Source organism: Alosa sapidissima, chromosome 10 (assembly GCF_018492685.1).
Source record: "Alosa sapidissima isolate fAloSap1 chromosome 10, fAloSap1.pri, whole genome shotgun sequence".
Lineage (NCBI taxonomy): Eukaryota > Metazoa > Chordata > Actinopteri > Clupeiformes > Clupeidae > Alosa > Alosa sapidissima.
Genome location: NC_055966.1, coordinates 482,797 through 503,734, shown reverse-complemented (window position 1 = coordinate 503,734; position 20,938 = coordinate 482,797). Strand labels below are relative to the sequence as shown.

At 40.9% G+C, this 20,938-nt stretch overlaps 1 protein-coding gene across 1 annotated transcript in view; it reads left to right on the top strand.

Moving 5' to 3' along the window:
• Window positions 1–6,561: 6,561 nt before the first annotated feature.
• The window catches only part of agmo (alkylglycerol monooxygenase), a 290,769-nt gene continuing 276,392 nt past the window's right edge, over window positions 6,562–20,938 (top strand). Inside the window, exon 1 of the mRNA XM_042107337.1 lies at window positions 6,562–6,915. Within this exon, the coding sequence (XP_041963271.1) occupies window positions 6,796–6,915 (120 nt within the window). The 5' untranslated portion in view covers window positions 6,562–6,795. The remainder of the gene's footprint in view (window positions 6,916–20,938) is intronic.

The following is a 20,938-nucleotide window of genomic DNA, read 5'->3' as shown; positions in this document are numbered from 1 at the left end:
AATGTTAGGCATCCGTGCGCAGGGGGTTTGGACAGCGGGTTAAGTGAAATGTTCTCATGCTCTGTTCCCAGAGCATGCTTCTCTGATCTACAGGCTTAGGGCCTCTTCAACGAGGAGATTGCTCACGGAATTTGCGGCACAATTGAAAAAAACCAAAACATTTTCCTGATTAGAAAATTCAATGTAGCCTATGTGCGCGTCTGCGCAAAACTGAACCTGGAGATGACGTGTGTAGAAGCAACAAGCAATTCAAGTTATTCAAAACAACGAACAAAGCGTATCCTTGCTGTCCATTAAAACAGCATAGAGTCTCGTCTAGTCTAATCAAAAAATGGAAATAATAGGTCTTTAAATTGGCACGCGAAATTAGACTGTTGTAGGCCTATAGCAGTAAATATCGTAGCAAATAGCCTTGTGATGAAACAGCTTTTAAAACATTTATTACAGCTTTCTTGGTCTTGACACTGCTCACCACTGGCAGAGTTTATGATCATAAAGTGCCGTCCTTTTTACCTGCCAAGGGAAATTACTGCGATTCTGCTAGTCGCAGTATACATCCCGCCTACCAACAACAACAGCGATAAGAACGCGGCTCTCAGTGAACTGTACCAGGCTGTCAGTGAACAACAGACGGCACACCCAGACGGTTTCACCATCTTCACTGGAGATTTTAACCATGCTGATCTTAAAACTGTACTTCCAAAGCTACACCAGCATGTTGATTTTCCAACAAGGGGAGATAACATCCTGGACCTGGTCTACACTACACACAAAGGAGCATACAAAGCTACCCCCCTCCCCCACATTGGACTTTCAGACCACATAACTGTTATGCTAATGCCCGCATACAGACAAAGGGTAAAAGCAAACAAACCGGTTCGTAAGCAGGTAAAAGTGTGGCCTGAGGGAGCCTCCGATGCTCTTCAAGACTGCTTTGACACAACAGACTGGGAAATGTTTAAGCAGGCAGCCACTTACAACAACCGGACAGACATAGAGGAGTATACAGACACTGTAACCTCTTACATCACCAAGTGCATTGATGATGTGACCCACACAAAAGACATCATCACTCGGGCAAACTGGAAGCCATGGCTGACAGGGGATGTCCTCAGGCTGCTGAGGGCCAGAGACAAAGCCTACAGAGCTGGGGATGAAGCTGGCATGAGAACAGCGAGAGCCAACCTGTCCCATGGCATCAAGGAAGCAAAAAAGGAATACACTCACAAGATAACCACCCACTTCAAAGACAGCAGGAACGCACAAAGCCTATGGCAGGGCATTCAGGCCCTCACGGACTACAAGCCCGCGCCACAGAGCTGTGAGAGCAACATCCCTCTGCTCAACAACCTGAACCGCTTCTTTGCTCGCTTTGAAGCACAAAACAGCACCTGCCCACAGAAGACCCATCCCCCTCTACATGAGCAGCCCCTGTGCCTCTCTGCCGACAGCGTGAAGAGGACACTTGCTGCTATCAACACCCGTAAGGCAACAGGTCCAGACAACATTCCAGGTCGTGCGCTGAAGGACTGCGCAGGGGAGCTTAAGGATGTCTTCACAGACATCTTTAACACTTCCCTGAAGCAAGCCATCGTCCCATCATGTTTCAAAGCTGCCACCATCATACCTGTGCCGAAGAAAACTGCTCCATCCTGCTTCAATGACTACCGCCCTGTGGCACTGACACCCATCATCATGAAGTGCTTTGAGCGGCTTGTCATGTCACATATCAAATCCATTCTCCCCCCCACCCTGGACCCCTTCCAGTTTGCATACCGAGCCAAGCGGTCTACAGAGGATGCAATCTGCTCTGCCCTCCACCCAGCCCTCACCCACCTGGAAAAAAGAGACTCATATGTGAGATTGCTGTTTATAGACTTCAGTTCTGCATTCAACACCATAATACCACAACAACTCATCAGCAAACTTGACAAACTGGGACTCAGCACCTACCTCTGCAACTGGCTACTGGACTTCCTCTGTCAGAGGCCTCAAGTAGTACGTGTTGGCAACAATACCTCAAGCAGCATCACACTGAGCACAGGGGCCCCCCAAGGCTGCGTGCTCAGTCCGCTGCTCTTCACCCTGCTGACGCATGACTGCACTGCAACCTACAGCAACAATCACATAGTGAAATTTGCTGACGACACAACTCTGGTGGGTCTCATCACCAAGGGCGACGAGACCCAATACAGGTTGGAGGTCGACCATCTGACCACGTGGTGCAGGGACAACAACCTCCTGCTGAACGTCAGCAAGACCAAAGAGATTGTTGTTGACTTCCGGAGAGGTCACACCCAACACCTGCCACTGACCATCGACGGTGCTGTGGTGGAGAGAGCGAGCAGCACCAAATTCCTGGGGGTGCACATCAGCGAAGACCTCTCCTGGACCACCAACACTGCATCACTGGCGAAGAGAGCTCAGCGCCGCCTGTACTTCCTGCGGAAACTCAGGCGAGCAAGTGCTCCACCAGCCATCATGACCACATTCTACCGAGGCACCATTGAGAGCATCCTCTCCAGCTGTATCGCTGTGTGGGGCGGAAGCTGCACTGAATACAACAGGAAAGCCCTGCAGCGCATAGTGAACACAGCTGGAAGGATTATTGGTGCTTCACTCCCCTCCCTGAAGGACATTTACACCACCCACCTCACCCGCAAGGCGACCAAAATTGTGAGTGATGCAAGTCACCCCGCTCACAATCTGTTCGATCTACTGCCCTCTGGGAAGAGGTACAGAAGCCTGTGCTCCCGCACTACCAGACTCACCAACAGCTTCATACACCAAGCTGTAAGGATGCTGAACTCTCTCCCTCCTCTCCCCCCTCCACCCTCAGCTACATAACATCCTGGACATTGGACCCACAATGGCCGCGTGCACTACTCCACTTGCACACTTGCACACTTGTACACTTTACAACTTGTTGTTGTTGTCCTGAAAACACAACACATCTGCTGCTCTTACATAACTTGCACCACTATGTCACTTTCTTTCTTACTTAGGTCAAACAGAACTACACAAGCCTTTTATTGGCCTGACTTTGCACTAGTATTTTATTGACTGTCTATGCACAATTTTCAACCAAATTTTGCTGCTCTTATTTTTTTCATTATTATATGTGCCCTCTTATTTACTTACTTTTTTGTTTACTTGAATGTTATGTTTGTCTGTGGACTTAAATTGGTAAAATATGTCTTGTCTTCACCGTGGGATAGTGAGAAACGTAATTTCGATCTCTTTGTATGTCTGGAACATGTGAAGAAATTGACAATAAAGCTGACTTTGACTTTGACTTTGACTTAAAACATTTGTCCATATGAATGTGGGGTAGTGTCAAGCAGTGAAGTGATGGTGTTTTTAGCAGTCAAAATTTAATTTTCATGAGCTTGAAAGTAAAACAAACATAAACAAAACAGCCAGATGCCTCTTCATAAAATAACAAAGACACCTTCAAAAACAATAAGTTCTATCGTGAGACTGCATGTCGTTTGGAGCAGCGTATTGGTAGGCTAGCCTATATTAACAGAAGATTTTACGTTTGCTTTGGGATATAGGCCTACCAGTAATTCACTTTTGGATTGTTTGATTATGTGCTAACTGTTGGGACTGTCGCACGAGACGTAGTGTAAGCCTATCAGCCATCGAAATGAAAGCTCATCAGGGGGTAATATTGTGGAAACAAACGTTGGGTAGGCTAAATTTATGGTCCATACTGTAGCATACTGGTGCGTTTAAACTCAAAGCGGCAAAAGCCGACATTCCTAACCCTGCTCACAAGTGCTGCCTGGTGGTTGTTTGGGTCATTGCAGCTTCACTGGGGAAATATAAATAAAAGACGTGTGATTCACGCGAGAATCACGCGTGAAGCCGGACAATTACTGTAGGCCCATCACTTGAGTGGATCATTAAAACACACATCATTAATTCCTGTAGACATCCCTTTGACCCTCTACAATTTGCCTACAGATTTGGGAGGGGGACGGACAAAGCCATTGTAGTGCTTTTAAATTATCTGTATACACACCTGGAGAGTTGTAAAACACATGCTCGCTTTTTATTTGCAGACTTCATCAGCATTCAATACAATTCACCCTCAAATTTTAGCAAACAGACTTAGAGATAACTTCCAGCTAAACTCAACACTAATTAAATGGATCTTGGACTTCCTGAGTGTGCGGCCACAAAGAGTAAGGGTGAGGAACACATTATCTGGGGTCCGCTTCACTTCAATTGGGACACCACAAGGTAGTGTCTTGTCACCACTGCTATATACAGTATATTGTACACTGATTGTTGTCGCAGTAGTTACCCTGGGCGTCATATAATTAAATTTGCAGATGATACTGCTGTGATTAGTTTACTGGAGCGAGATGAAACTAACATGGTCCAGTGTTGCAGGAATTTGCTGACTGGTGTGAAGCCTCCCAGTTGCATTTGAATACGTCCAAGACCAAAGAGCTGGTCTTTGATTTTAGCTGAGGGACTCCCTCACCCACTCCAACTCTGATAAGAGGAGAGGAGATAAAGATGGTTACAGAGTACAAATATCTCGGTCTTTGTGTGGAGGGGTATGACAGGAGGAATATATGTGAAGTACTGTGCAGTAGTTTTAGTTTTATTTATTTATGACATTAGGCCTTTTAGGGAAATGCAATATACTCATTTTACTGTATTCTATTTATTGATGTGTGTATGTTATGTGTTAGATAAACTAGTGCAGTGCCCGTTCAAGGTACAAGGTACAAGGTACAAGGAAGTTTATTGTCACATGCATATAGTTACTGGAAGTAAGAAATGCAGTGAAATTATGTCTGGTGTCAGCCTATTTGTGCAAAGTTGGAGGGGTAAAAAGTGCAGTAGAAGAGGGATTTAGTAGATTAAGTGGCAAGGGCTGCATAAAAAAGGTGGGGGAGGATTGGGATTGGGTGGGGGGCATCAACTTATTCAAACATGCTATTCCTGTAGCCCAATTACATGCCTGCAGGTAGGCCTGCTTTAATAATAGGATGAATCAATAATGAATACAGATAATATAATAATATAATAAATGTGAAGTGAGCAGAATGTAAGCATGGCTGCATGTGACATTTTTTACAAATCAAAATTACATAATCCTAATAGGTGTTTTGAGTCAAGGCTATATGCTTAGCCTATTGAATAACTTAATGATAGAGAAAACAAACCATTTTGTGGAATGATGCATCATCATAAGAAATTTGCAACGGTGTGACTCTTTGGTGGCCTATAAGTGACATCACACTCTGTCTGCCACTCGTTGCTTGTCGCTGCTTATGCTTTGCATGTGTGGCATTCTGAGATGTTCTTTAATTCGGGACCATTATCGCTTGTTTCAATTTAGGACCTTGCAGTTGGAATTGTCGTTTTCTTATTGAAAGTCTAAAGACAGTCCAAAGTAGCCTGGGCTATTCGAAGTGTCCATTTATTGCACATCATTTTTTGCATCATTTTGAAGAGCCTCACTGATAGCTTACAGTACAGTGCTGTGTGGAAGGGGGTGGCTAGCGGCGAAAGCCAATGTGTGCTTCTTTTACCGATATATTTAACGATATCTTTTGCATTTCTTATTCAAACAACGTCAAATTTGGCACTGCACTTACTCATGCCCGTAGCAAGGCACCTGGCAAGTTTGAAAAACGGTCAGTGAGATATGCGTGCCACAGACATCCGGACAGGCAGACACACAGCCGCTTCTTGCTTTATAGATAGATAGTGCTGTAGATGTCTGGTTCAATGTTTGTGTTGTGGATTATGTGTCAACATGCCTGTATTGTACAACAAATTGCCTCTCATGGACATTGAAGTTTTCTAAGTCTAAGTACATACAGTAGTGTCACTGACCCCCTCCCTTTCTCTCTCTCTATTTATCTCTATCTCACTTACACGATGCATTTCCCATAAATCAGCATTTACAAAGCCTATTTCCTGGCCGAGGCTAAATGTCCATCATCATCTCTCTCTAACTCTCATTCACACAATGCTTCCTTTTGTCTTTGCATTATCTCCATAATGCTGTTGTCCACCAGTTTTGTATCAGCACTGCACAGCACTAGGCTGCTTGATTAGTGTTTTTCTATCATCCCATTTCCCCGAAATTATGAATTCTATTTCTTTGTAATGTTATTCTGTTCTCTCATGAAAGACATTTAAAATATAATGTAATATTGATTCCTATGATATGCAATTTTGCACAAGTACACATACTTTTGGATTTCACATTCTCTTGTTTGAAATGTAATAGTTTTTGAGTTTTGTGCAAATACATAGCATTGTTGAAATTGTGTTTAGTGTGTGTTTTGGGGAGGAACAGGAAAATGGCATGCTCTATAACTGTAAATACACCTGTTGTAATTTACAGAAACCGAACGGTAGGCTACTGTAATTTCAATTATAACAATAGCACTATAAATATACAGTATCATGCTGACATTTTACGGGAAAAGACGGATAATACACTGTAATTCCACAAAGCCATACTGTAATTTTACAGCTGACTATTGGGATATAGCACACAGTGTTATGTGTAGCCTTTAGTCTGATATTCTGAAAATAGGCTAATACTTGAAACTTGTTCTACTTAGCCTACAAACAGGCTTCAACAGGCTTACACTTTATTGACTGCCCATAGCTGAGGTTATACTGTAAATAGCCTACACACATTGACCAAGAGTTCAAAAGTCAGTTCTATCCAGAGTCTAGCCTACATAGCAGACCTACAGCTGTTGAAACAACACTTTTCAAAGTATCGCCGCACTCGAACATCAGCTTAGAGCGATGGGACAGCCTAACGACCATGCATCCACATGCCAAAGCATTAGAATAATGTTTTATCTTGTTACACCAAATGAATCTTCCTTCTCCCATGAAGACGAAGTGCCCCAGTACATTCAACAGGTGAGTTTAACATGACCAAGTATTAGGCTGACATAAATGCGGATAACTACCTCCTTAGGCAGGGCGGGCAGAAGGCAATCCTGCTCCTTGGGCGAAAAAGGAATATGTCGCCCCCATGTTCATAGACTGCAGGCTTGTGCACAATTCAGACTCCTAAATTCCAATTCAATTCTTGAATTTGAATTGAATTTGAATGAAGGTCAAAAACAGGATGTAGAATTACAATTCGAATTTGAATTAAAGGAAGTAGAATTGAAATTCAATGAAATTCGAAGAAATTCATATACATAATTTAAGGGTAGTGTTTTACAATGAACCCTCACAGTATACATGTATGTCAGATATGAAAGCATTAAACACACAACTTGTAACTTAAACAGTAACAAATTATATTTCTACACATAATAGTTTTACTTACTTAAAATGTTATAGTAAGTAGAATTCAGGTTTTGTCTTTTGTTGAGATTACTTGCGTAAAATGAGTGTTACTTCATTTTGAGGTAGAAAAGTAAACAGTCAAGTAAACTATACTTGAATTGCTGAAGTTTGTGCAACACTGTAAAATTAGTTTATAATCTTAGTTAACCTGTTAAGAAAAGCATGCAAACTGATTGTCTATGCAATTCCCATTCCAGATTTGTCTGTAATGTCAAGTTGTGCAAACGAATGCTCACTTAGTGTAGTGCACTTACAGTACAGTACACAGAATTGCTATTTCAACTAACTTGGTCATTACAATTACAAGTAAAGTATACTGTATGTTTATTTAACACAAAAGGTATATTGAAGTTGTGCTAACTAATGTCAAAGCTCAGCTAACTGATATGACAAAAATGCATTTCCAGAATACCACAGACCCGGCCTACATATTGTTTAAGGGATCACATATTAATCTTTCCTGAAATTCAATCTTAAGTTACAATAACAAAGTGACAGTGACACTAAAGGCTATATATATATATATATATATATATATATATATATATATATATATATATATATATATATATATGTATATATATGTTGTGTAATTGATACGTGATTTATATTGATACATCACCCCATCAATGACTATCCAAAACAGACCAAACCTGTGAGTAGAACTAGTGCTGACAGTTATAGACAGACACAGATCTGTAGCTGGAAACCATACATACAGGTACCCTGTCTCTGCTAAGTTACTGAGGCTAAATGTGAGCTTGATTAGGATTTTTATGGGTGCTCTCCTTGCAAACTTATGTTGCTATTAGACACGGTGGTGTTAGTGGCTGTCCATTACATGCACTCTCCTCTCTGGTCAGGATAATAATATTAACCCCAATGCCTTTACAACATCATAGATACACTGAAATGCCAAAATCAGGCCTTTGAATGAAGTGGTAAAACAAAGTCCTGACTCACTGTGGACATCAAAGATTGGGGGGTTCCCTGAACCGCTGGACAAACCCAGGTGTGTGCCACATATTGGTGGTACATAGTGAGGTCTCCCCTTCATTGTGCAGTACTTTCAGAGTGTAGTAAAACAAAATACCAATGTAACATGTTGCTGAAGTTCTACCCACAGCATTAGAGTGTTTTGGATAGTCATCCACATAAATTACACACCAACAGTATATATATTTGTATATTTGTCACTGTCACTTGTAATTTAAGATTGAATTTCAGTAAGGATTAATATGTGATATCTTTACAAATATGTGGGCCAGGGCAGTGGCATTCTGGAAGTGCAGAATGTAACATCAGTTAGCACACCTTGTGTTTACACAATATACTTTACTTGTAATGACCAAGTTAGGTTAAATAGGAATTCTCCTTAGTGTAAGTGTACTACACAAAGTAAGCATTTGTTTGCACAACTTGGAATTCCTATCCCAGATTAGTCTGTAATTTCAAGGCAATCGGTTTGCATGTTTTACAGGTTAAGTAAGGTTAACTAACTAACTAACTTCACAGTGTAGCAAAACTTAAGCAATTCAAGTATAGTTTACTCGATTTAAATGATCATGTTCACTTAAATTACTCCTTTTAGCCAAGTTATCAAAAAGCAAAATCAACATAATCAACAAAAGACAAAAACTGAGTTATACTAACTAAACATTTTAAGTAAGAATAGCTATTCCATTTTACAATCCAAAGTAACTTTCCCAAAACTGAATGCATGTGAGATTCAACACATTCTTCCTGTTGTTTGACTGTGGAATTGCATTGAATTGCCATGAATTTAATTCCACTTCCTGTCATTCCAATTCAAATTCAACTTCCTGTGGGGCTGAGCCAATTCAATTCAAATTCCAATTAGTGAATTGAATGGAGATCCATTCTAAAATTCGGAATTTTGCACAAGCCTGATAGACTGTGTGCCACTTTCAATTGTGTGCTACCTTTGCAGAAGCCCCAATGTCTGGGGGAGTTGAATGTTGCAACCGTCCAGTGCTACTGGACAGCATAGAAAAATAATACAATTTTGCGGTACAATTGCAACCGGGCCTCATGGAAAAAACGATAGCCTTCAATTAGACTTTTTTTTAACAAACATATTATTGCAGGTTATTATACAGAAATCAGACTACCTATTGAATATGATGCTGTCTGTTAGGTGTACATTTAAACGTGACATTAGGAACAGGGGCGTTATTAGGGGGTAGACAGGGGGGACCACCCCCAACTTCCAAAACGGTGGTGTTTGTCCCCCCCAACATTGGCATCTAAAAGATATAGTCCAGCAGCATCTTGCACAAAATAAAGTCCCGTGAGAATTTTGGTATGAAAGCAAGCCACCATGCTAGATGCCTCAAGGGAACACTGATGGTTCATAAAAAGCATGGTGGCACTCTGGGAAATGGTGTGGTCATATAGTTTTGACTATGCAACTACGTCCTAGCAACCATCTCAACCAACAACCCCTAACAACCAACCTAGCAACCTTTTTTATATAATATCACATCACTATAATTACCCTAGCAACACCCTAGCAACTACCTTAAGTACCCTAGCAACAACCTAGCAACTACTTCCTTAATGACACCCTAGCAACCAACATGATTACCCTAGCAACCACTTTTTATAGCATACTAACCACTGTAATTACCCTAGCAACAGCCTAGCAACCATCTCAAGTACCCTAGCAACCAACCTAGCAACCACTTTTTATAGCATACTATCTACTATAATTAGCCTAGCAACACCCTAGCAACCACCTTAGCAACTACCATGCCAACATTTAAATAAATAAATAAATACATATTTGGATGTTTTTTGCTTATGTTTGTTTATGTAGTTGGTTGAAATTAAATGACACTAGTTTAATCATATTGCTTAGGTTGTGCTAAAAAAAGTCAGTATTGCACTTTCTTGAGACCTCTATAAAGTCATTAAAACATACTAATGCAAAAACCTGCAAAAAATAGCTGGCGTTCTTAGGGTTAAAGAAATATTTGGTTAACTGCAAGTGAATCCCGTTTGCAGCCGTAGAAGAAACGCAGGACAAATTAAACATTCTGGGTTTCTCTGACTGCAACGATGATAGACAGACATCATTTGGAAAAATATAGAGCATATTAACCTCCGTTGCTCAGCCAAATGCCTTCCTGTTACGTCCTGTTATCACGGAGTTACAGGCGATAAACGATTTATGATGGTCACAAGTTTACTTCATTAGCGGTTTATTTATAAGCGGATTATTAAAGAGTGTTTTTCATTTAAAGGTTTGACTTCGTGCTTATTCAGTAGAGCATTTAGTGCTCTTCCCAATCCCAGACGTTCACATTGCATGTTTGTTTGTAATGGATGCAACCGCGAGATAGGCTACGCGTTTGACGGCAATGAGTTGTTAACAGACATGAACCAAGACATATAGCCCAGCAGCAATCTAGGGACTGTTCGTTATTTATTGAAGGGGCCACCGGAGGAATTTTGAGTGCTTCAGTCAAAAGTTGCATGACCCTCCCTTGCCTGCTAGAAATTGTTCAATGACCCTCCGACAGAATTGTTAAAAAAGACATGACCCTCCCTTGCCAATTGTCGCTGTCTTCCGCCCGCACTGCGTTGCACCACAGCCACACACTGTGATAACGTTCTTAAATCAATCTTTCCCGTGAGCTTGCATGCTACCAGTCCTTCCTTTTCAAATGTGTTGCGCCTGTTTGCACAATTTCACAAATAATCATATGTGATTAATAATATGACAAATAATCCCATCAATGCATGCCAACTTTTTCCGTGTTTCTCACGTATTTTAACTTCCCCCCGCTGTCTTGTCGTTTTAATATTTTCCCGTAGAATATCCCATATTTTAATACTCTCATAACAGCCCTGCCATCGGGCCTGTCTTTGTGTTGCCCTGTTGCTACCCCTTGCCCTTCCAACGAAACAGATGTCTTCAAATCATCGTTTTCCTTGCTTGAAGGCGAACTTAGAGTGATGTTAACCTATTTAAGTTTAACGGCGTGATTGTCGTGAGAGCACGATTCATTGGCGCTTGCATGTTCGGCCTTATGTCTACGTGCGCACCTGAGGCTACTCAGCTACTAGAGAAAGAATTTCCCCTGTTTGTATGTTCACTCCAAGTTGGCCTACTATAACTTACCAACTCTGCACTGTAGACCCTAACTGGCTATTTATATTTTTCTGTGAAATAAGCAAATGTATTTGTTCAACTTCATGAAGCAGAATTACGCACTAGGCTACTTGGAACATAACACATTTGACAAAGGACAGATGTATGTTATAGTGACAAAATATTAACTTTCAGTGTTTTACGATGTCTTTGTCATGGGGAAGTTTTTTTTCCCCATGCATTTATTCTAGGCTACTGTCAGTGACTGCCGTGAGAGAAGCGGGTTCTGTGTTTCGTGCATGTCAATGACTGACGCGAGAGAAGCGGGGTCTGTGTTGCGTTGCGTTATTTTATTTTTAATTTGGCATGCCGTGCCGTGTATGGTTATATTGCTTGACAGGGGGGATCCCAAGCAGCTTTCAGCCGTAAGGCTACTTTGAGAACATTTCCTAATTCACCCGACACTAATATTCAAAATGTTTAAAACTATTTCGGCATTGCCTATTAACTGACCACCCAATTCACGTTGACTGGGGGGCAGGGGGGGTCATCAGACATTTGTGCCCAGTTAATCTGGCCCTGCCCCCAACAAATCACACCTTCCCACCAGCTGTGACAGCTTAAAAGAAGTCAAGAGGACTCCTAACTCACAGACCTATTCACAAACCGGTTTTGTGGCATTTCGCCTGTTTTGAAATCCTATGCGGCTACAGGAGCTTCCAATCGTGAGGAAGCAATTTTGCATTGTAGGCATAACTAACATGCAATAACGCCACCAACAACAACCAAAACTAGGCTACTCATTGTCAACATGTAAATTAAATGTAACATTATTGTGAATCAAATGAAAATGTTCTCTTTTGCAAACGTAGGCATAGGCATAGTAGCCTACAGATTAATTTAATAATGTTACAAAAATACTACATCAATCCATATGTTTCATTAGGCTACTAGGCTATTTGTTTTGCCTTACTCTTGATTCAGGCTAGGCCTTTTTATTCAGTTATTCATCATCTTCTGTCCTTGTGTAGCGCACGCATTCTCAGACCTGTCACCTGCCACTCATCGTAAGGGAGGTGTTTGGAATCAATTCCGCGTTACAATCATCAGCCAATCAAAGTGGTCACTTCAGTCAAACTCATGCATGAGTAATAACGTCATCCATAGCAACGAAGACTCACTCACTCTTAGACTGTTAGTCAAAGATTCTAGAGCGCTCAGCTCCAGAATCTGTTCAGGAGTTGTCATTTTCCCTTACTAAGAGTAGCCTAGGTCTGAAAGGCTTTGTGAATAACTTAATAAGAGAAACTCCTATAGCTAAAGGGCTGTATTTTGGGTCACCAGCGCATGGCGTAATACTCGTTATTCACCCGCGCAAAGTTGAATTCGGTATTTTGCACGTTTATTTTTTAAGCATTGCGCAAATTGCACGATTACAATGGGAAACATAATTAGAACAAAGATATTACGAAATGCTGTACATCTCATAATGAGTAGTTATTCACCGTCATTTGCAAATTGGTAATGGCGGTTAAAAGTGATTAGGGGAGAGGCGAGAGACACGTATGGAGCACAGCTGAAGACGCACTGTCACGAGATATAAGCAACTCCTCTGCAGGATAAATGTTGTTTTATTCAGTCATTTGAGCAATATTAGCGTAAGTGTTGCTTTTTCCAGCCTATGTTTTCGGTGGTAACCCATTGTCAGTCAGTGAAAGTAACTGCATATAACTGTCTTGTCGTTGACTGACTTCTTGGTGAAGTTAGTTTCACTTTGCCAATGAGTTCAAATAGACGAGTGCAAATGCGTGAAGGCTATGCTAGGTTTTAGTAAAGCATGGTTTAAGAATGACTATTCTATACGGTCTCGCAAGCAGCCTCCTTCAAATGCGCCTTTGAATGCCAAAATACAGATGCATTTATTTGACATATCGCGCGTTGTGCCGTTAAAGGGAATGACAGATGTCATTCTCATTGGTTTAAAACTATGTTACGCCCCAAACACATCCATATGTCTGATTAAAAGACCTAGGAACACCTTGTTACGCCATGCGCTCCACTTTTGATAGCGAAACCCTTCCCAATGTGAACTGGACATCCTACTAAATTTGAATAGACTTTTGACGAGTGACGATGCACTTTAGAATGTCATGATAGGGCCCAAAATCTTTTATTGCTATTTAGGAGTAGCCTACTCCTAGTGGTAAGATAAAAGGCTTTGTGAATATGGCCCCTGGTGTCTAACCCAATGCATAGCCCATTTACACAAAATAATGGTCGAATATTAGGCTACTGATGATCATTATTTAAGAACATACAGAGCACCAAAAACATCTTGCTCGTAAAAAATCATCATACCGCACATTGTGGCGGGTCTGTTATTTAACCTACTTACTGTAGGCTGCGCAAACCACAGGCCTTTATTTTGGGCAAGCCTGCATTCGAGGCAGGCCTTCTGTTGAAGAATTTTATATAAAGCCTGCGCTAACAGTAATCCTCCTGCCCCCGATACCACAGCTGTGGATAGTGTGGAATGCAAGTAATAACACAATCCAATGTGTGTCTCAATTGTCCCCCGCTGACCACCTCACACATTTCTCTAGATTTTGCAACGACCTTACATGACACAATGCCATAAAATGCCAGTGTTTAGGACACCAAATAATGTTTGTAATGATACCAGTTAGGCCTACGTTCAACAGTAACATAAGTGTAATGAGCTATTCATTGTCGAAGGTGCATGGTGAGGTGACTTTGGAAAACAAACATTTGCCGATATCATTGGATAGGGAATAGGCCTACTTGTTTATTTTTTACGTAGCCTACAATGGCCAGTTCAGACAAAGCCGAAATTACTAATTTTGAAACATTTGTATGGTTATATTGCTTGACTTAAATCCCAGAGAGTAGGCTAGGCTACTGCAACCCACAGTGATGGGCCTAGCGGTCTTACGCGTTCAGTGTGGGGTATAAACAAGCTGAGAATTTAGCGGTGTCAAGTCTGCCTGTCACAGACGTGGGGAGCTGAAGCTTGGGATACAGTTACTACAGTAACAGTATTTTATTTTACTTCTTATGGAATATATTTTTTTTCACTTTTATAAAGCTTTTGTTTGAATGCTGTTGGAACAAATAGTTGATTATAAAGGCAACTTTCTGTTGCAATATTATGTGTGTTCTGGACTGCAGGTAACTTGTTAAGCCAGTGGTTCTCAAACTTTTTCTTTCATTCCCCACTTTGATCAAAGAGGCATTGACTGATGATAGTGGAGATAACGTGTTATCCCGAGGCCTTTGCAAGTCAGCATCTCCGACGGTAGTCTACCCTATTAAAAATATACGTTTTCGATGTCCCAAACGGAGAGCCATACTTTATTGTTTTAATGATCTCTATGCTACTCACCAAAATGTAGGTATGGGAACATGATGAAGTATCCAACTGTCGTGTGTTAAATTATTGTGATTACGAGCCAGTGGTTTTCAAACATTATGCGTGACTCGGACATCTATGTAACAGACTCATATCGTCCTCGCATTCGCAAAATGAGGACATACAGACTGCTCAGATAACAGGTGTACCTCCAGTTATGCACGGTTTTAGTCAAGTCATTTAAATGTGCTGGTGAAACAGTTGTGTATTCTGGGCACAGTTCTTCCAGAGCTTCATGTCAAGTAATAAGCGTTGAGTCGAGATGTTTGTGTGAATGAAACGAAGCGTATAGGCCATAGTGTGACATGCGTAAACCAGTGGTGTAGAGATGACGCCACAGGGTTTTATTTAGAGAGCCTACGTTTGTATGTAGGCAATTTATATTCACAATACTTAGGCCTACTAAAATAAATAGTATTTTATTTGTATTGGTTATTTAGAGTAAAAAAAAAAATCGGTCGGTCTTAACGCAAGTTTACAACCGGCAAGTCGGTCGGACTAAAAGGGGAAAAAAATAAATATTTGGGTCGGTTCTAAATTGACAGGGTCGGTCGGGTTACGGCAAACGAAAATATTTTTAAGGATGGCCTGGCAGTGTTTTTTTGCGCGTCTGCAGAAGTCAGCCAAATAGGAATGTAATTCTGCGGCATAAAGCAGATGTATTTTTTTATTGTACAGAAAAATAACAATGACATGTCAAGCAGTCAATTGACTACATTGCAGTCAAGAAGTAGGGCAAATTAAATTACGAAACCAAAACGTGGGTCATAGTTGCCTAAGCCTCTATTGCGTAGCCTGTTAAAAACGTCGCCAGATAGTATTACATCGGCAACAACATTGTTTTCTGCAGAAGCTTACCCAAGGCTACAGATTAATTCTGAACAGTTATTTCTCTACTGGCTCAATTATCACACCACTGTTTTGATTTGCGTAGCTGCGTTACCCCCAACACTGACAATAATCTAGACAGCAAATTTCGATTTCGATTTTCGTTACCACCGTGTAGTCAAGCCTTAAGACATACCCAAGTAGCCTAAATCGAGGTAATGTTTAATTATGCATGATTTATTTTGTTATTGAATTCGTAGGCTGGGATTACTCTCGGCAAGTCTCCTGCTTATTCAGTAGGGGCGGCAGGCAGAGCGATGTACAGTGGCAGAGCGACGCACAGTGGCTGAAAGTGGTACTAAAGCTTCACGCAGCTTCACGCCTCGTAATGCGCGACTGAAGTGGTCATTTGAAAGCGATGCCCACTGTATATCTACTGTATCTATCTATCTAGCTTGATTTAGCTACTTTTTGGGGGTTGAATGATGGACGTCTCACTTCCCCCTAGCAGGAGCGGACTGGCCATCTGGCATACCGGGCATTTTCCCGGTGGGCCGACGCACCTTTTGGGCCGATAGAATAGGCTATATAGTCATATTTTGGCCAGCGATCGGCCCAAAGGAAGGACAATCAGCGGCCCATTGGTTACATTTCCATATTGACACTGGACTGAACATCTCACGTCAGGCCCCACCCCTCCCATTTTGGCTTAGAGCCAGGATTCTGTGAGCAAAAGTTAATCGAAGTAGCCTACACAAAATTGCGACGGGTGCCGGTAGTGACAATTGTGCAAAAATAACACCAATGTAAAAGCTTGCAAAATTCAATATTGCAAGTAGGCTAGCATATGTCAGCAGCATGTTGAAGTTCGTTGTACATGATAAGAACTCAGTGGTGGAGCAGGTATGCTATGTATGACATGCCATGCTGACGATGATGATTATGATGACTTATTAATTGCAATTATGTAATGATATGGTAATGATAACATAGTAAGGCCATGCTGTGATTATAATAACAAATAACTTTTTCTAAATTAATGATTTGCAAACCCGGACAGCAAAAGAGTGTCAAATCGACATTAATTGCTGGTCAGCTTGATCAGTTTCCGTCAGACGCCCAAAATTCAACATCGATGGCATGAGTGGTGGTTGGTCTCAAAGTAGAGCGTCGAAAGGTTCTATCTTGGAAGGGTTCTTATGGTAAAGATGGGCTAAAAGACTGTAGACTGACACTGCATGAAAAGTGGGATTTTCGTCCCCGTAAACGCCCAGAAAGTTCCCTAATTTTTGGCAGTTTAAGACAATTTACAGCCTGCGAACGTCGCGTTGTCTGCGAACGTCGTGTATGTTATATATTCATATTCCTATGATATGCTATTATGTATTCATGTCATTATTATCCTATGTAGGCTACTACACTATAAGCACTATTACCATCAAGGACATGAATTAATTTATTGAGGAAAGGAAAATTTGCCATGTTTCATTTGAACATGTATATTCAATGAAAGAGCTTTATTAGCACAGACACACAACTACAAAGCGAAATCTGCCCACTGAACAAATGGGAAGCTCACGAGAAGCCCAAAATCCTACAGCACCGTGAAGTGGCTGTTTGCCGCCTTGGAGCAGTAGGTAGCTGGCTCTATTCTGTCTGAATTCGGTCCGTTTTAGGCTAGGCTAGGCTACTTCGGAGTCTGTCTCGCTTCCAGCATCTGTAAAAACAATCAATAAAGACAATCAGTACTGCGCGATGCACTGTGTAGGCTATGGAAACAAAACATCTAATGCACCTGAAAAATAGTCCCCAAAAACGGATCTGGCCTTCTTTCTTCTCGATCGACTCTGAGCTGAACTCTTCACTGCTTCCGCCTTCAAAGGTCTGGTTGTTTAGGCTACCTGAAGCTCCTGCATAGGCTACTGTCTCGTAATAGGTCTTACAAGCAGCTGGAAAACAATCAAACAAGAGTGGTATGCAGGCTTATTTGGCCGGGGGCACAAAGGCCACACATCAGGGCACCAAGGCCAAAGTTAACTATACAGTATTCTACATAAAAATGATCAAAGCTTTATTTAGCCTATTCACAGCAGTAGACCTGCATCACTATGAAACATGACAAAAACATGAAACATCACATATTACATAGAATATGATCAGAATCATCTGATTTTAATATTTACAGATATCTAAGCTATATTTAACATTTATTTTCTATTTGGCCTGTTATGAAATCATGTAATGAACAATTTAAGCACAGCTCAGATTTAAGAAACTCGAATAGCCTACATGCATGCTTAACATTTTGTAAACATTGGCTACTTTGACAAACTCTTAGTCAGCTGTATAACCTCTGATTTTAATATTTACAGATACTATCTAGGCGAAATTTGTAACATTTGTTTTGTATTTGGCCTGTTATGGAATGTATTGAACAATTTAACAATTATGTATCATGTATTGAACAATTTAAACACATTGTGAAATTTAAAGCCCAAAGTTGGAGACATGCATAGAAATTTGCTGCAAATTAAAAAATGGATTACTTTGGAATGGCTAAACTGTACAGAGGAATGCTTTACACCTTTGAGTTCGGTAACGTCTGCTGTTTATTCTGATATATGGTTTTGTCATGTGTTGGGGGAAGTATTCCACCGAGATGAATGGGTAGGGAGATGGGCGCAGAACTGTATGTTAAATAATATGATTAAATTAAAGTTACTTTCTCGTGAACCGTTTACCACAGCAACTCGAACAGTGGTCGGCAGCACTCCATACGTATTAATATGAATAGGTGTTTCTGTAAACCTAGGGACAATAAACAGCTATCTCTGTTACAAAAACGAGCTGTTAATTGCTCATTGAAGAGGGAACTATGATAAAAAGATTGTTTTCCTAAAAGCATGGAGTTGACGAAAGAATAAGCAGGAAATGTCACGTTAATGTTAAATAGCGCTAGGTGGCAAAGTTGTATTACATTTCACTAAATGCGGGAATTAGTGTGAGCTTCACAAGTAAGGAAGGTGCAAATATTATGTAATTTATCATGGGAAATTTTTGGAAATGTTATTTCTTGTTTATTCTAATTGCAAACCACACACATCCATTCGTAATCACCCGTACACTTTTAATACCTGGAAGACGCTCATTTCGTTTATTTGATGTTGCCTAGCAACGCTGCGAACGGACTTCAGAGCAAAGATTCTAGAACAGAGCTTCAGAGAGACACGTTTTGAGTTCGTGGCCAAGTACCTAAAATATCGGTTTCCATGTGTATGTGCTGGATGGTGTGCGTCCTTTATGAAAGTAAGTGTTTTATAGAGTTACAGACATAATGAGTCATGTTGTAGTGGTCAACATAAATGTGCCCCTTCTGTTATTAGAATGCTAAGCAGAGATTTAACATCATTCATTTCTTGTGTGGCTAGAAGTTAGCTAGCTATGTCATAGGAAAGAGATGTTGCTATATGGGATTTATGTTGCTTAGCGTAATGCCATGGTCATTTGATATGAGATGCTTGTACTCGTAACTTCGTCACTCGTACAGGGTTCCCGGATCCTTAAAAAGTCTTAAATACAACTTTCGGTTTTTAAGGCCTAAAAAAAAGTCTTAAATTGTCTGGGATGTCTTGAATTTTCGAAAGGGAGGTATTAAATTTGCGTATGGGACCGCCAGCGAGTGCAAGAGAGCGAGTGAAAAGCGAGTGAAAAAAGTAATTGTATAAGTGACTATGAGGCTACGGGAAAAAGTGTAGTGGTTGCAGAGTGAAGATGTTTTTCACGGGTGTGGTTAAAGGTGTGAAAATGGTAATAATACAGTAGGCTATGAATATGCCTGACGTTTTCGTGCAGAGGCCTGAGATACGCAGGTAGCCTACGTGAGCGGGAGAAAGAGTTGGTAAGCCAGTTAGCGATAGGTTGGCCATTACGTTTGAATTTAGGCCGGACATATGGATTTTAAAAGCCCTGTCCGGCGTCCGGCGCAGCCTCAAGCCGGACACTCATTTGTCCTCCTTTTTGGAGTTGCGCTGGGCAGCTTTGCTCGGATGCAGCAACGTTTCACAAACTATGGACGCGAAGACTGCTGGTCAAATTATGCACAGTGCTCCTGTCACTCGTCTGATAATTTGCTACGCAATTTATGAAGGAACCACGGACTGACATAAAAAGAAGACAAACGTTTTCGCAGTCAGGAGGAAATGTACATGTTAAGTTGATCTTTCCAGCGTGTGTTGCTGGCCTAGCCTAGGGAAGAAAATATCTGTCTAAGTTATAATACCTGTAATATCTGTCAGCAGCTTTCTTTCCAGCGTTTCCCAGTAGGCCTAGCCTACTTTGCAAAAGTTGTGAAATATAACAGCATATTTTTTGAATGTCGGCGACTGGCTACATAAAAAAAAAAAACATGCGTTCATAATACGTGCGTGTTTGAGATGAAACCAGCAGTTTTCAGCAGGATCATGCCAGGAGGACCTCTTAATTTAAAACAAGTCAATGGTTTTACAATGTTTCAGTCAAGCTTTGATTGGTTTAGATACAACTGGTATGCAAAATGTAAGCAGCCCAGACCCTAAAATTGGGCATTTATAGCTGTGAAGGTAATTCACACACATTTTTTTTTTTTCCGCCAAAATATATTTGGTAACTTCTGTAGACATCCAAAATGAGGTGGGGGTTAAAATTAGTAGAAAAAAAAAACTATTGCATAAAACAGTTTTAAGTTGTCGTATGTATCTTTTTGCCGTGGTATAGTCTTACTTTTTTCATTTAGATGTCTTGAAAAGGTCTTAAAAGTCTTTAAATTTGCACTTGGAAAATGTGCAGATACCCTGCTCGTAACTTTAGGACTCCTATTTGTTTTACTAAGAGTAATTCAGGAAGAATTTTAGCCCTAAAAGTAGCACCTGAGTCTGTGACAGCAAGGACTCCTAACTCACTAAGACCGATTCACAAACAATTTTTTGTGGTGGCATTTCACGTCGCGATGTTTTGAAATGCGTCTACAGGAGCTTCCAATCGCGAGGGAACAATGTTGCATTGTAGGCATAACTAAGGGATGCAGTAACACCACCAACAACAACCAAAACTAGCCTACTCATTGTCAACATGTACATTAAATGTAACGTTTCATTATGAATCAAATTAAAATGTTCTCCTCTTTGCAAACGTAGGCATATGGTGACAGATTAATTTAATAATGTTGCTGCGTG